The sequence below is a fragment of the Vigna angularis genome, chromosome 3 (assembly GCF_016808095.1).
Source record: "Vigna angularis cultivar LongXiaoDou No.4 chromosome 3, ASM1680809v1, whole genome shotgun sequence".
Taxonomy (NCBI): domain Eukaryota; kingdom Viridiplantae; phylum Streptophyta; class Magnoliopsida; order Fabales; family Fabaceae; genus Vigna; species Vigna angularis.
Window position 1 is genome coordinate 6,855,507 of NC_068972.1, and position 17,111 is coordinate 6,872,617.

Sequence of the window (17,111 nt, forward strand, 5' to 3'; positions counted from 1 at the left end):
TTTTGAAACGCGTCACATCGTATTTATGTTAAAAGAATTTAGTAAATAAATGTCTTTACTTGGTTTTATGTCAGAATTATAGATACACAAATTAATGTCCAACCTGTTACTTTTGTAATGGCATTATTACATGAAACAAAATATAGAGTTATTTTGTATGCATATTGAAAACATGTTTTTATATTAAAATAAAACCATATATCATATCACGCATAGAAATATAATACATATTTTATACCTATGTTACGTGTTCCATCATATTTTACTCTTTATCAAGAGCATTGTTAACAAAAACCTTCTAAAAAGGAATCATAAAAAAATCAAAGTATTTAAGAAGTAATCCTAACTATCAATTCTTTTAAGTTAAAATAAAAAATTCTAAAGAAACAAAAATTATAAAAAAGGTTAAAGGAAACTATTCTCTTTGCATTTATTATATTCTCAAAAGTCTATAGAAAATATAGGATGCTGAAAACTTGATAAAAACCCAAATAAGTTAAATCTACGTTCACTTTTTCCACTTTATGCATTTAAGTTTACAATCATTCACAGTGTAAAAGTCTATATAGGTTATTTAACTTGATTATTATTGTATTAGTTAGAAGTGATAATAATATATCTGAATAGTTGTTGAAAGTATAAGTGATACTAAGAATACGTGGTTCGTTGTAATATGTTTGAGTATAATGAGACTTTTTAAGAGTACTTTAAAAAGATTATTAGACAGAGCTAAAACTTAAGGCGAATTAATATAATTTTTGTTCTTCATTCTCTTACTCTTGTATTTTAATGATTCATGTTCAAATCATTTCCATTTTTGTTCAGCTCCCTTTTAAAGTATATATCTTAATTATTTCTAAGAAAGTAATCACTTATTTAATTTGATTTAATCAATAGTTACCTTTTCAATAAGACTTCACATAGAGAAAAAAAAAAACGTTCTCTTTTTCTTGTGATAACATTATTAAAGTACTCTTTCAAAATATTACAACCAAACAATTATAAATCTACATGTCAATAAGCAGCATCCTATACTAACATTATAATTATATAAAATAAGTAATACTTGAGATATTACTCTTAGTTAGATACTCTTTCAATATTTTATAATCAAACAATTATTAAATCCTACATTACAATAAGTGGTATTTGTACATTCTAATTATATACTACAATTGATTAAATACTAAAAGTTGATGAAATTTAATTGTGTTAATAATAATAAAATATTTATAATTTGAAAGGAAAACTTGTTTCTATCAATTATTTATATTATTCCTATTACTCCATATCATTTAAACAATTTAGAGTTATAACAAAAAATGTTTGTATTCTTTTGTCTGTGAGCCTGGATTAATGGTTAACACTTTAGTTAGGCCTTTGACCTAGGTTCGATACCAGACATCACTGCTCTTTCATATCATCCAAACTCAACAACATCTCAAATGAGGTACTCCTTAGTACCTTTCTTTTTCAATTTTTTATCTAATTATAAAAAAAATATTTATTATACTTAATTATTATTTATAAACTTGACTTTTCATAATATTTGTCCATTTTAAAATATATATTAAAATCATAATTTTTATATGAATTTCATAGTCATTTTAAAAATTCACAAATATGAGGTATTTTAAAATATCTCTTTTATTCAATAAGTTTTTTATATTTACTGGCTTAATAATACTTTATATTCCATTATTATTGTAAATTATTTTTTCTTTCACCTAATTATTTTAGACATTCTTAATATAATTATATTTTTCCAAAAGATATAAACACGTCATATGGAGAATAAATCATATAAGAATATCATTATACTAATATAATATAAATGACTATGTTAACTTATTTGAAAAAAAAAAGTGTAATTAAATAAAAAATATTTAAAGTAGTGCGATGAAATTTAAAGAAAAAATGACTACCTAAGAGAAAAACAACTATTAAATTTTATTTATAATATTCAAATAGTTGTGATACTGTGTAGCAATTTTGTGCTTTTGTTGTGCATTATATCGCTTAATATATCAATATACGAAAAGGTTAATAAGAAACATTTTAACATTTTATTTTCTCACATTTTTTTATTTGTTATTTTCTCTGTATGTTTTTAACTGTTATTTAAGCTTCAAACTTTTATCATAAAAAATAGTTAATGTTACCTTGAACTTTGGAAATGAAATATTTTTCCAAAGTATGGTCAAGTAGTAATATACTTTCCGTATTCATCAATTTAAAATCGAAGTCTAATATTTAGAGATGTTAGTATTTATTTAATAAATTCAAATCTCTTAGTAAATGTGCTTTTACCTATACACAGTCTATAAATTAAATATCCTAGCACATACTTAAAAGTAAGAAGTTACTATTGAATTATTAAAGAGGATAAAACCCACACAAAAACGAAAATCACAAAATGTTAGAATGGGTCATTGGTCATTTAATAAGTAATTTAGCTGAAAAAAGATAAAAGTCTATTAAAACTACTATACATATAAAGGTCATTTACATAACATACATATAATCTGGATTGATTGTTAATCAAAAGGTTAATATTGAAGTATTTTTCGCAAATATCGTCCGAACGTTGCATAATTTAACCGACGACCCATAAACTACTTACCTTATAACATAATTCGTCAGGTATGCCACAATCACACCCAAGATTTCTGAAACACTTATAATTTTTTTATTATAATTAATTATTATTTATAAACTTAATTTTCTTAATATTTGTCTATTTTTAAATAAATATTACCATTATTATCAATTTCATTGTCATTTTAACAAGTCAGAAATATGTTTTTCAAAATTTCATCACTTTCTCTCAATATTCTTGTTCATTAATATAAGAAAGAATACCTAATAATTCTTTTACATTTTGTATAAAACACAGTACACAACAATTATTTCGAGAATAACAAAGAATACATTTAATTATTAACTATTAACTATTCCTTGATATCTAAAATCAATATATATTTAAATGTTTTAAAATGTTTGTCTATCTGGTATCTGATCTAGTGGTTTGCTTCTAGTAAATCCATTGGGTCCAAGGTTCAAGGTCGGACACCTTACTCTCATTCTCCACCACAAACCCTACACATACTATTCTCATTATCTAAATGAGGCACTTTAAAGTATCTCTCTTTTTTAATGAATTTTTTGTATTTACGGGTTTAATAATTCTTTATATTTTATTATTATGGTACATTTTTTTTTTCAATTTCATCTTATTGTTTTAGACATTCTCAATATAATTATATTTGTCCAAATAATATAAACACGTTATAATTATTTTTTTATTTGTTACTTTCTCTCTACTTTTGAACTGTTATTTAAGGTTCAAACTTTTATCATTAAAAACACTTAATGTTATCATGAACTTTGAAAGAAAAAAAAATGAAAATAAAGATCTTTCAAAAGTATGATTGTTCTTGAATAAATCTGCCATTCTGCTTTCCTGTCTAGGAGACTTCCGCTTGCAAAGCTTGTTCTTCAATGACTCTGTCAGAATTTCTTGATAGCAACTTCAACTCATGAGCCTCCAACGACCCTTGGACCTCTTTCATCTTTGCAATATCCTTGGACTCTTCTATTGCAAAAACGATGTAGCCTATTAAAATAATTTGCAACGAATTCTTGATCAAGCATGGACAGTAGCTCATACTGCCTTCTGAGAGATTACAACTTCACTTTCCTAGTTTTCTCAGCACCTCCATATGCTCCTTTCAGAATATTCCAAACCTCGTTTGTTGTCTCGGCTTTGAAAATCTTCCCAAAAGTGACAAGATTCACACATTGATGAAGTAAACAGCATGCCTTGAAGTCTCTTTTCTTGGTTGTCGCATCTCCTTTTCCTTTTCACCAATGCCTTCTTTCACAGTGTGAAGGACTTCTTGATAACCAAGAATGATCTCCATTCTAATCACTCAGTGGTCATAATTTTTGCCATCCAGAATTCGAAAAATGGACAAGAAATCTCCTCCTCCATTCAAAGCCATGACTACCCTATAAGGTCCCAAATCTTGATGCTCTAAATACCACTTGTTAATAGGGAACAAAATAATAGACCATATTCTGAATAAAACACTCTATATTATTGCTTCAGATATGACTCTATTTATAGAGTCAATTATAAGCTTGACTTAGTTACATACAACTAGAAACTTGAATTAGTTACGACAATTTTTTACATATACACGATCTAGAAATTGAATATCTCAGCACATACTTAAGTGAAAAAAATAATACTGAATTATGTCCTTCCATATTAATTAATATTTATATTAGTCCTATTTTCTTGTATTAAAGAGGAGAGAAAGCCCAAACAAATACACAGGTAGGCCCATAGAATCTCTAAGCAAAAGAGATATGTACAGTGTATGACATTAACTGTATAGGCATGAACTATAGGCCAAAATATCTGTTACCAAATTGGCTTCTCTAATGTTACTTTTTCCATAAATGATTACAAAGAAATTTATTCAAAGAAACATTTCAGTGAAAGGAAAATATTGTTATTTCCTGAACTTCCCATATGCCCATAACTTGGAAACTGGCCCTCCTTCATAATCACTGTCACTGTCTGAGGAAGATGTTATGGATAGAGAATCATCTAAAAGATATTCCACAACCTGAAATTAGGAAAATTAAAAAGTTAGTGTTAGCTACATATAGTCCAATTCCTCTTGTACATGATTTTTGATCGATAGCTGGAGACAAAGAAAAACGATATATCGTATAAACAAAAGTAGGTCATCCCTTGAGAAGAGGTCTGTGATACTTTTTTGTAAAAATTATTTATTTCCTTATCCACATCTGTCTTTCCCCTTTTCTTACCCATCGTTAACCCTTCAAGCTAGTAACTCTAAGAGGATCCATCCAAATACAATGTAAAGAAAAAACACTAGGATGAATGACCAAATTAACCTGATACAAAGTGGCTAAATACAGTGCAGAACATACCTGGAATGCTGTTACGGGCTTGATATCTTGAATTTCAGATATTCCAGAGTGTACATTGGGACATTTTGCGTTATTTAGCCAAACTACTGATTTGCAGTGTCCACAATATCCCCGGTTGGTTGTTAATATACTAGATAATGCTCCTACATCAAAATCAAACTACTTAAGACAGAAGAGAAAATTTAATGTGACGTGTGTTTCTCTATCAGAGGGAGAAAGAATAACTCATTTATGTGATTATAGCACAAACATTTAACTGAAAAATAATACAAAATTCAAAGTTCCTAACAGTTTCTAAAGCTGTAATGTCGTTTCCAAAAAAATTGAACCGAAGAATAAATTTTTAGTTACATTCATCATTCTAACTTTTAGCATATGGTTATCAACTTAATTCCCTAGTCTCACTAAAGTATACTTGTATTCCACTATTTGACTGAGAACATGTTGGATAAAAAAAACAAAACTGTTTGACTATATTTCTTCAACATTCAGCTTACCAGTGTATGCTCCTTTAACTCTGTCTTTCCAGTTAGTAATAAGTCTATTATCAACGGTTCCCTGCAAAAGACTATAGTTCTTTCCCTCAACCGGTTTCGTATGCTTCAGTTTAGCATCATTACCGAACAGTACAACATGCTGCATCTGCCACAGATGGTTATCGTTTGCAGCTATGTTCCATGACCTAAATATGCAATGTCCACAAGTAACAGGGAATTTATTTTCATAATGATATTTAACAATTTTCATGACAAATTTAACGAGCACTCCAATGTAGAAAAATATATGATAGGTTCTTGTATTTCGCATCCTCAAGAACCAAGATGTGGCTAAAATGATGACTTGATGCAATGTAAATATGATGACCATAAAAATAAGGAAAGCATTACCAGCAGACTAGCCCCGCTGAAACCAAAGATTTCATATCAAGAAAACTGAAAACGTGTACAAGAATATCTTGTGGAAGTTGCAGTGAAGCTGCAATACAGGAAAAACAAACTTCTTAAGCATGATTACTTTGCCTTCATTAAATAACATAAAGCCATTTCTTATTACTGTATATCATCTGACCTTTCTCTATCAGTTGAGCTTTGCTGCGTCTCTTATGAGAAACCATAGCATGCTTAAATTCTGTTACAGCCACATTCTTTTTTCGATTTGGTAGTGCTGCTTCTACACTCTGAAGGAGGAAGTGGACTGCTGAAACAGCACTCTTAGTCTCTATTCTAAAATTATAATAGAAAAATAATGAGACAAAGTGGGCCGTGAAGACGACAGCTAGGTGCTTAATTAAAAATTTCATATAAAGTTAAAATTGATTAAAACTAGTAACAATCATTTGCTCCACATGAAAAAGACAAAAATCACCCTTCTCAGTTTTGCACAAGGCCTCTTTAAAAATATCTCTCTGTAAATACTTTTAGAAGAAGTAAAATTAATTGAGTTTCTCCCATAAACTATAATCAACCTATACACTTAACTTTTTCATAAAAAGTTCTTTCATTTAACTCATCCATAAATTGAAATGCAAAAGTTAGTTTTATTCTATGTAAGAATCTCAATTCATTTTACTTTCATATTTTTTTCTCTCCTATAAACGTTTATGGACAAGTTTATATGAACAAGGTAAATTCTTCCATTGGTTAATGAAAATTCTCCAATACAGCTTTTAGTTCTGATTCTAATTCAAGTGAAAAGCAAGATATGGTTGCAACTAACAGTTTAATACTTTTAAAGTTTATTAGCCAACTTATACTAGCAATTGCATTGCTTAATCAATGTCAGGGAAGCTACCCATTCATATCCACACAAAGAAGCGGCCACTCTAACCACCACTTTCACCTTTCTGCACATTGCGTCTTCATGTTTGTTCTCTTCCAGAAAAGAATGTGTTTAAAACACTGTTAATTTGACTTATAAAGTGTACTTAGATAGAGATGCTTCAGTAGGATTAAAAAAACTTTCAGCTCAAAGAAAATATATGACACAAGAACCAGCGCTGTGATTGACACTTTCAAAAGGCAAACAAAATTGGTTGTAAAATTGCTTCATTTTCCATAAATCTCCTGAAATTTTCAATCAGAAGAAAAAGGAACTCCAATATATGGTAACCATGGTCTTCAAATAATAATTGCTGACACATAACAATTGGCAGCAATTATCACAATTCCAAATTATTAGATTAAGATTAATCATGTGCGGCGAGTTTGATTAACGAAACAAATCGATAATTATAACGAAAAAAAAAATATTAAAGAATGAAAAGCCGTAGCAAGCATACTCTGGGAGGAGACGAAAAGCGAAGAGGGTGTCTTCGAAGATTATGGATTGCAAACTTTTGGGAATTTGATGAAAGGCTTCTCTGAGGATAAAGCTTAGCTCTTTGCAGGCAATTGAGTATCTGTAACACTTTTGTAGAGACTCTCTTAAGCCAAGTTTTTGGTATCTCTCTGAAGGGCTTGTCATCTTCTCAACACAGTTCAGTTCTGTTGTGTTAATCGATCCAATTCATATATTCGAATCGAAACACATATACACAAAATAGAACCCTACTTTTGGTTGTTTACTCCATTCGATCAAATTAATTGGGTAATCTTTTAAATTATCTTAATGTTTAAATATTGCTCGTGTTAAATGACTTCTACTTTAGAAAAAGATTAATACTGTATATGTAGGTAAATACAGATCTAATTAACCCAAATCTATAGTTTCACGGTGTCCATCAGAATAATTGATTATTTAACTAAGTTAAATAGATCAGTGTGATATCTAATATTAGTGTTGAACAAAAGCTACCTGTATTAATGTTATGATGTGATATCACCATGTGATATCCAAGACATTTAAAAGTTTATAAAATGAAAATTAAAGAAAAAACTTTACAAAAATTAAAATTAAAATTTTGCACATTTTATAGAAATTTAAACTAGTTATTTTGAAATACATATTTTAAAATTGAGTGATGTATTAAAAATAATAATAAAATATTAAGTTTATAGTTTTATTTTGAAAGTAATATCAGCGAATTAATATTTTATAAGGATAAATATTATCGGTGTATATCATAGATGATGAGTTGTCTTTGTGCTCAACTCAGAGACAAATATATTTTTATATGTTAAAACCAATAATAATTATGTTGTTAAAGAAACTTGTGATATGAGCAAACATTTTTTTATTATATAAATACAAGAAAATTGAGTAATATATAAGAAAAATTCATAAATAGGAAGTCTCAAGCTTTTATATTGAAAATGATATCAAATTTTTTATATAGATAATTCATTCATTAAAAGTGATAAATCTTCCCACAATAAACACAAAATCCCAATAAGTACAGTTAGATTATAACCATATAATTCTTTCCTCTTAAAATATAAAGGAAGCATAAAATTATTTTATTATTTAGGTTGAATTTATTTTTTATCTTTAATTTCCATAAAAAAAATTAATGACACATTTGATTTTAGAAAATTATAAACAAAGTAATTTTATGGTGTAAACTTGGAAGATTCATCATCTTTGAGACATGAGTTACGTGTATAAAAAATTATGAGATCACTTCTAATTCGATATATTAAAATTTAGTTCGTTTATTAACATTTGTTATTGATTATGTTTTAAAAACTTTTTTTTTAATGATTTGAGCTAAAACTTCCCTTTAATATTTTGAAAGCGTTTTTTGGTTTTTATTATTATAAGTTTATGTGTGAAAATATTATGATACAGAAGGAATTGGTATTGCTTGCAATACATGTTCAATTTTTATACGATTGTATTTTATTTGTAAATGATATGTTTAATTTAAATTTTATTAATTAGATCAATGTTAGATTCTGAAATTGCCCTGATCGTTTACATTGTCTTCTTGGTTGGGATTTGCCGTTTTAACGTGAGACTAAAGAGGTTATTTCTTAAATTTCACAAGGTATTTTCATGTTTTTATTCTAAATCTTGAATTACAAACACCATGAATGCAAAAATGCGCAGTGTTTATGTAATATAAACATTTCATATGAACTCAATCACGCAGATTTCTTACTCGTTTGCAGATATAGTTATTTCCTTGAATTTCGACACAGAAAGAAAAAAGATAGGAAATAAATTGCGCGAAAAGGTAACATCTTTCCAAATCTTAAGAAAGATTTAATGTTATACACGATAATTGTAGAATTTGATTTATAAGCATTGCATCTACACTATCCATTCACAAAGTTCTACTCTCAGACAGTGACTTGCATATAATCTATCCTATACCTAAAAGGTCTGTGGTGGATTATTCCAATTTCCCAACAACACATAGCATGTATTAGAATACATGTTTCCACTGGTTTTCAGACAATGCAAACCATAACTGAGCACCCTCTCCCAAACATGATGCATGATAATGATCTACACATTCTTTGAACCCATATAGCATTTCAGGGATGCTTAAATCTCTTTAACCTCTGATTTGTGCATTCTTCGTACTTTTAGTTCAATATCTCTGATCTGCTGAGTATTCCTCCCTGGTTAAAGGGTATCCTTTGGTGATAGATACTCTGACATGTCCAAAACAAAATCAGCTTTCCACAGTCTAAAGAAAATAAGTAAGCTGCTCCTGCTTCTTCTTCCTTGAACCTCCTTCTCCAAATAAATCATTCCACTCCTCAAGCTCACTCATTATTGATCCTTCTGCTGCAAAACTAGCAGTCACCTACATTCAACGAGCATCTGTCAATTTCTATGCCACAGAAGCTAACAGATTAACTTTGTATCGGTATCTAATGGTGCAATGTTCATTGAAGAATGGAATGGAGTGTTAATTGATGTTTATAAAATTACTCAAGGTGAATGTTCTATTTCTTGGATTTGATATAACTTTTAACCTCAACTATATAATATCATCAATTTAATGTCATTTACCCAAATACCAGATATCTGTTCTTGATTTTCCTTGGACCATCTTGTAGAATTATTCGTTCTTAAGGAAGTTAACTATCTTTGAGACAAATAAAGTACCCTCTAATAATTGAAGTGAAAAATTGTAGATACCTGACTCTTTGCCTGTCTCATGTCATCCATGTTAATAGGTCTCAAAGTAATAACTCGGTTTTCTTTATCTTCTTTAGCATCAGATGCACTTTCTGAGCTTTGAACTACTGCCTCCTTTTTGTTCTTTTGAAATAAGACAAAATGGTTAATGCTTACAATGCAGAAAATAATAATTTTGCGTTAGATTGAGATCTATTTATGGTTCGCATTATTTGAACACATAATTTTAAGTGATTAGGTAATTACATTTTCCTTAATCCTCTCCTGTCGTAGTAGCTCTCTAACAGGTCGATAGGCAGCAGCCGTGCACAAATTCTGTTTGCATAAATAAATGTCAGTATAATCACCACAAACTATAATTAAGGAATCAGAATAAGCAATAAAGTGAACCTTAAGATCACTTCCAGTATATCCTTTTGTCATGATTGAAAGCTCTTTAAAGTCAATATTTTCATATTTTTCCTTAGCTAGGAGAGTTTTCAAGATCCTTTCCCTGTTTTCAGCAGATGGAATACCAACCATGATCCTGCTCAACATCGTGATCAATAGATATATCAATCAGAAATATTAAAAACAATAGCTTTGGACTAAACTGTGCAATGATATGGCTATGATATATCTATCCAAGGAAGACATCAGGTAAACTCAATCTATTAAAGCAATTATGTACCAAAATAAACGTAATTAACAATTTAAACACATTAGTGGTTCTTTCAAAAAGAAAGTTTGCATTTTGGATCAGTTTTCATAATAATGTGTAGTTGTTCTCATAAATAAAAAAACAGCAGCTGAATAGAAGCAAGAAATCAATATGATCATGTCATTCCAACCATAGGACAAGTGAGGTCTTACCTGCGCTCAAACCGTCTTATAATTGCTTCATCAAGGTCATATGGCCTGTTAGTTGCAGCAAGAACCAGAATTCGCTTACCGGGTTTTGACAATAGCCCATCCCAGTGGACCATGAATTCATTTTTAATCTTTCTCATTGCCTCATGCTCACCAGATTTAGTCCGTTGCCCAAGCATGCTATCAACCTCATCAATAAAAATAATAGTTGGAGCAACCTTTGCAGCTAGTGAAAACAGAGCTCGGACATTCTTTTCATCTTCTCCAAACCATTTTGAAGTGATGGTCGATATTGAGACATTGATGAAACTTGCTCCAGCTTCATTTGCAATTGCCTTTGCAAGCATTGTTTTTCCTGTACCGGGAGGCCCAAAAAGCAATATACCTTTATAAGGCTTCAAAAGCCCACCATTGAATAAATCTGGTCTTCTGAGGGGAAGTAGGACTTCATCTTGAAGTATTTCTTTAATATCATCCAATGCACCAATATCTTCAAATCTAACTCCTATCTCTTTTGCAGGCACCACATCTGCTCTCATGCGCTTCTCATACTCGTTGTCAGGAGGAACATCCTGAAACATGCAAAAAATTCATTGAACAACATGAGCAAAAATATGGTAAACTCAAAGAATTGGTGGAAAATACAGAAACAAGGGAATTGTTTATGGTATGAATATCAATCATCAATATTGGAACCGATATTAATTTCTAATTGGTGAAAATATGTTTAGAATAATTAATATATTCTCTTTTTTAAATTATTTGGGGTTCAGAAGGTGACTAATAAGTTGGTCTAAAACCAAAAGGAAGAAAAATAATCTATTTGTTTTCAGTAGACATTTCATTTACCTCCGCAGGAGCATTACTGTCGCCATCTTTCTTTGTTACAGGAGCACAGTCATTACAATAAAGTAAATGTGATGATCCCCTATTTTCTAACTGATAAAATAGATCACATACCTTGTTTGAATCTTTGGTCTCCGAATTACTTTCACTTTCCTGGAACAAACTCAATACATAGGACAAACTGCCCAAATCCAATATCAGTAACTAGAAAACTTTTCTTACTAAATAGCCTAAAAGGAAATTTGTCAAGATATTTACCTCTTGGCTGATATAACTAATTTTCCATTTCGGTATTCTGGATCTTTAGTCCTCTTTAGGTGGTGAGAAACTGCTGCTGCCACAATCTCTTCAATGCAACTACTGAGTAGCATAGTGTCAGCATGGCAGACGGAATTCAAGTCATCACAATCAATGTCACTTGCTGCAAGTACTTCTGCAATGTGGTTTCTGCTATCTTGAAACAGAATTGTTTTTGTGTCCTCTTTCAGTTTGGTTTTCCAGATTACAAGATCGCTGTCATTTTGAGGTGGTTTGATCTCAATGTTGTAAGGGAATAACATAGTGAGCTTGTCATCAATTTCGGGATCCTTTTCATAATCAAATATCTGCGAACCGAGTATTAGTACTGGTCCTGAAAGTTTCTTTATTAGCTTTTGGAACAAATTGTGTAGCCTTGGTGATCGAACAAAGAGCTTCTCAACATCCTTGATGTATAAAATAATGGAACTGGTTTCCGAGATAGAAACCAAGACCTGAAAAGTTTCATAAGTCTGCCTGTTAGAACTGTATTTGTAACAGATATATCCTGACAATCTAAGATTTAATTAATATTTGATTTTCAATGCACAAAATTTAAAGAGATATTGCGAGTAATTGACCAAGCGCAGAGAAAAGGAGGATTTGAGAGCCATATGGGCCGGGGTGAAGACAGCTATGTATAAATTCATCATTCATAATATCATCTCAATGAAATTTTGTCAACTGAACTACTTATTCTTGACACAATAGAAATTTGTACTTCAAAACAAGTTTTAGTGATGAACTCACCTTATAAAGTGATTGCACGAAGAGCTTTTCATCAAAACAGAAGCCGCTTGTGCCCTTCAAAGGAGCTGAAAACATGAACTAAAACAATAAGTATAATATTGCTGAAGAACAATGTAATCTCGTGCATAAGCGGCAATAAAATAAAGCATAATGGACTTATCTTACTGAACTTTAATGGATTTAACAAAAGAATTTTGACTTTTAAAATTAGATCATGTCAGAGTACACGACTGCTAAGAGAATCATAATGAATAGCTACAGAGAATGAAGTAACCAAGTAATTTACAAATCAATATTAGAAAGTGAGTCTAACTTAACCCCACAAAACCGACTTGTAAGATGAGGTTTGTACTCCACTTATATATTATAATTTGACTTTATCTCTAGTCGACGTGAGACTTCCAACAATCAAAGCATTATTTTGTCAAAAGGCACACAGCGCACCACTACAGTAGAGAATTAAAAGAAAGAGAATAAAACCAAACAGTGAGAAGAATAACAGGCCCAATAACTTGCGAAAGAATATAATTTAAAGCTATAAATGTGAATATAATTATGGAAAACAAGTGTGGAAGATAATAACTAAGAATTTTCCTTTCAAGTATGACCTGGATCTGATTGATCACATTGAGAAGAGCTAATCGTATCACATGCACTAGAGGCATTCCTACAAAGTTTCAGAGGATTGCTGGAATTTTCAATTTCACTACTCTGTCGAAGTAGTGTACCTGAGAAGAAATTAGCATTCAAAATATCATGAAATGATAATTAATGACATAGATGATACAGTCTAGGTAATCGACAATAACTGGAAGATACAATCAGTCAATGCAAATTCAGAAGCATTAGAGAGATGACATAAATGATATAAGAACTAATGACCCTTCATAATTATGAGCACCACTTTGAGATATTGATAGCAAAAATAAAAAGAATAATCAATTGGTACATTTCAAATAATTCACCATTTTTAACTGATGATGACTAAACTAAACTTCATAACAGGCAATCATAAAATAAGAATAACATTTCCAAAAAGCTCAAGTTTTACTTCCTACAGTACCTCTGGTTCTACCAGTTGAAGGGAAGATTGGAAAGGACCCAAACAAACCCGACACTCGCTCCAAAGTCACCTCAGAAATGGACCTTTTAAAATACTGTCATAAGTAAACGGGTTAGAAAAATCAACCCACAAACATTAATAAAAGAGCACTTCAGTTCAGGGAACCAAAAAACAACCCAGAAAAAAGTTCACCGAAGAAATGATCACAATCATCTCAAATTCAATAAATAAATTGGTTGTGTACATGCAGGGAACAACAGAGTACAGAAATAGATTAAGACAGGGTGAATAAATAGTGATTTATCTTGAAGCAGAAGCAAAATATGGAACAGACAAAACTTACCGGTTCTTTTCGGGGGCATCCATATTTCCTCTGCATCTGTACAAAGGTAAACATGACAGGTATGACTATATTTGTGATAATTTAAATCACAGGGAAAAGATGTAAATAAGTACCTCCAAGGAGAAGTCAATTATGTCTAGCAACAGCAACTTCGATCCAAAGCACTGAGCTAAAGCTTGGGCAACCTTTTGCTGATAAAGTTCTTGAAAATGTAACATGCAATAATGTCAATTATATGGATTTGAAAACCAAAATCGATTTTGGATGGAAAGATAGAACTTGTAGGTAATATACCTGCAGGTCCACAAAGCAACATAGCTCTGCTTGCTGGACAAAGGTTCCTCATGTGCTTGGAAAAGTCTTGTTTCAAATAAACATATCCAGCACTTGTTAACGAAAATTGGTCTCTTTCACTGTCATTTTGATCATCAGACAGAAACATAAGACGTGGTACAATTGGGCGGAGGTTTTTCATGACAAATGTATGAATCAGGAAAATGGTCATTCACATCAAATTCCTTCATGGCTAGATCAAATCTACTTGTAACAGGATTCCAGGTTCAAATATAGCTATCTATGCTGCAGATTGGCCCTTGCTAAGTTAATTAGAGTATTCATAAGCTTACATTTTCTTACTAGCAATTCATTTAGTACCCAGACAAGGTTACTGATATAGTGTAGGGTACAGTGGTTGGAAACTAATAAGACTAAAAATCAAGAAGCAGGAGTTTGAATTCAATAGAATCCAAGATGCACCATCAACCATAAAGGATTTGTTTTTTAATTTTTCAGTAGTTAATAACATTTATCATAATTTTAAACCAAGGAAATCCTTAAATGCTAGTACATAGCAACTTACTTAGCAGTGAAGTAGACCACATAAGAGCAGTAAAACATATGGAAGAAATCATATATAATAAAGGCATCTAATAAACAGGAACTTCTGAGGACTATGAGATAACAGCATTTTTTGGGTAAGTTGGTTTTGCCACGATTTGAACCTATAGCTTCTACCTAAATCCACGCCCATCTAACATTCTCCATCAAAAGTAACTTCTTTCTCAGAACAAAGTATGATTTTGATGGAAGAAATCACATATTCCAAGAACATTGCATTCAGCCAATTAATACATTAAACGCGGAAAGGAAATTGGAATCTTCCGTAAGTATAACGTTTTAGCAGAATTTTGACCTTCAGACGCAATAGTTTTGTACTATGCAAAAAAAATTCTCCCTTGCATGTTAGCTGGTATGACTTTCAACGCGCAGGATTACTCAAATCACAGTTTATAGGTTCAATGAAACGAAATACTAACTGAAAAATGTCACAAAGTATAGTAAAGCACAACTGGAAAAGTTTGTATCTTTTATTAAGACTTGAAGCAGGTATCTGGGATGGATACTTAACTTAAGCAACAAACAAACTAGAAAAAAGTGTCATAGCACACAGTAAGACCAGGTATTCAATCAAAGTGTCCTTTAATTATTAGGACATAAATATTTCAGTCCCAGCATATGAATTCCTACACTCATTCATTTTTTTGTGCATATTTAGATTCCTGATATACTTGTGGGGATAACAGGGTCACCTTGCATCGTCTCATCGATGTTTTACTGAATAAATACTCAAAATAACTTTACATTGAAAAGGCAGAAAGAACTGTCAACAGAAGGTCAAAAATTGAGGTTGTCAATGTAGTGGTGGTGAGGTGAAGTCAACGACAAACAATCTAAGAAAAGAGATGAGAGGTGAACCATAGACTGAAACCAGAAAGAACGTTTACTGTGAAATTCACAGAATATTGCCATGAAATTCGCAAGTCTAACATGAAACTGTTTCATGTCTTGAAAACACTTTGACCAGTCAGGATTATTTTGATAAGGAATGAAAATATACTAGAGTTAGAAAATTGAATCGCTGATAATGAATGAGTCTATAAATTACCTTAAGTAATAAGGAAAGTCTTCAAATGTGGTTTTGCTGTTCTTCCCATCAATGACTTTGTTGTTCAGCTCCAGCACAATTTGCTCCCCAGAAATCTCATCTGATTCACAACTCCCTCCCACCCATTTTTGAACAGCCTGTCCTGTACTCAATCCAAGTCCTACTCCCAATCCCACCCCAACACTCAATGCTGACAACAACACGTGTTTCTGTTCCATCACAACCCACTTTACTGAACACACAAAAGCTTGCTCCTTTGACACACCGGTGATCTATTTTCACCAAAGGGTATCTGAATTGTTGAAATTCATAGGAAGCAGGTGAAAGATTCTTGATGCTTGAAAGAAATAGAGAAGTGGTTCTTTATAGACAAGGTATGGGAAAACAAAGTCTGTGTGTACAATTATTTCTCCGTGTTGCTTCAGGTATAGCTTTCATAGATTCACTTCTGCGAAACAAATTCAAAATAATGTAAAAGGATCCTAGGAAGATAAATAAAGAAACTCTTCCTCTACATCGTTTTGATAGAAAATCCTGGTATAGATGAAGGTAACACGTAATATTTTATAGTGGGTGTTCGTAGTTCAGTTCTAAGGTGTCAGAACGACTTAAGAATTCATATTTGATTAATTAATATTTGAAATAAAATTTTAGAAATTGTTAATTTAAAATGTATCTTCAAACCTACAAAAATTATTTACGATCCTCAAATTGGACTTACTGCTAAAATAAAAATTGACTAAGATCTTGTATTTAAGTAATATGGTGAGACCAATTCTTACATTGAAGATGTTCTTCTACTTGTACTAAATATTTTACTCTTTTTTTTATAAAATACTTAAATATAGGATAAAAGAACCCTCGATTACTTTGTTTAATTTTTATTATTTCTTTTTAATTGTGGAGTTCAACCTGGAAACCCATAATTAAAGTAGTTCGCTAGTGTTATATAAATTAAGTTCTCTTGATCCAGTTTTAAGGACCAAATATTACGCATGTCTACGTCATTATAACTCTTA

General features: G+C 30.9%; 2 protein-coding genes across 2 annotated transcripts; both read right to left on the minus strand.

Moving 5' to 3' along the window:
- Nucleotides 1-4,283: 4,283 nt before the first annotated feature.
- On the minus strand, nucleotides 4,284-7,545 carry LOC108325349 (F-box protein At5g52880). Its single transcript, XM_017558411.2, has 6 exons — nucleotides 7,247-7,545; nucleotides 6,037-6,191; nucleotides 5,856-5,943; nucleotides 5,466-5,650; nucleotides 4,969-5,111; nucleotides 4,284-4,637 (listed from the first exon to the last, which is right to left on the minus strand). The coding sequence occupies exons 1-6, from the start codon at nucleotides 7,429-7,431 to the stop codon at nucleotides 4,521-4,523; spliced, it is 873 nt and encodes a 290-aa protein (XP_017413900.1). The 5' UTR covers nucleotides 7,432-7,545; the 3' UTR covers nucleotides 4,284-4,520.
- Nucleotides 7,546-9,070: 1,525 nt separating this feature from the next.
- Nucleotides 9,071-16,644, minus strand: LOC108326473 (cell division control protein 48). Its single transcript, XM_017559999.2, has 14 exons — nucleotides 16,093-16,644; nucleotides 14,442-14,560; nucleotides 14,261-14,349; nucleotides 14,148-14,183; nucleotides 13,805-13,898; nucleotides 13,350-13,469; nucleotides 12,742-12,806; nucleotides 11,953-12,446; nucleotides 11,809-11,875; nucleotides 10,852-11,420; nucleotides 10,390-10,525; nucleotides 10,246-10,314; nucleotides 10,000-10,122; nucleotides 9,071-9,661 (listed from the first exon to the last, which is right to left on the minus strand). Exons 1-14 carry the CDS (start codon nucleotides 16,308-16,310, stop codon nucleotides 9,542-9,544), a joined length of 2,319 nt encoding a protein of 772 aa, XP_017415488.1. The 5' UTR covers nucleotides 16,311-16,644; the 3' UTR covers nucleotides 9,071-9,541.
- Nucleotides 16,645-17,111: the final 467 nt, after the last annotated feature.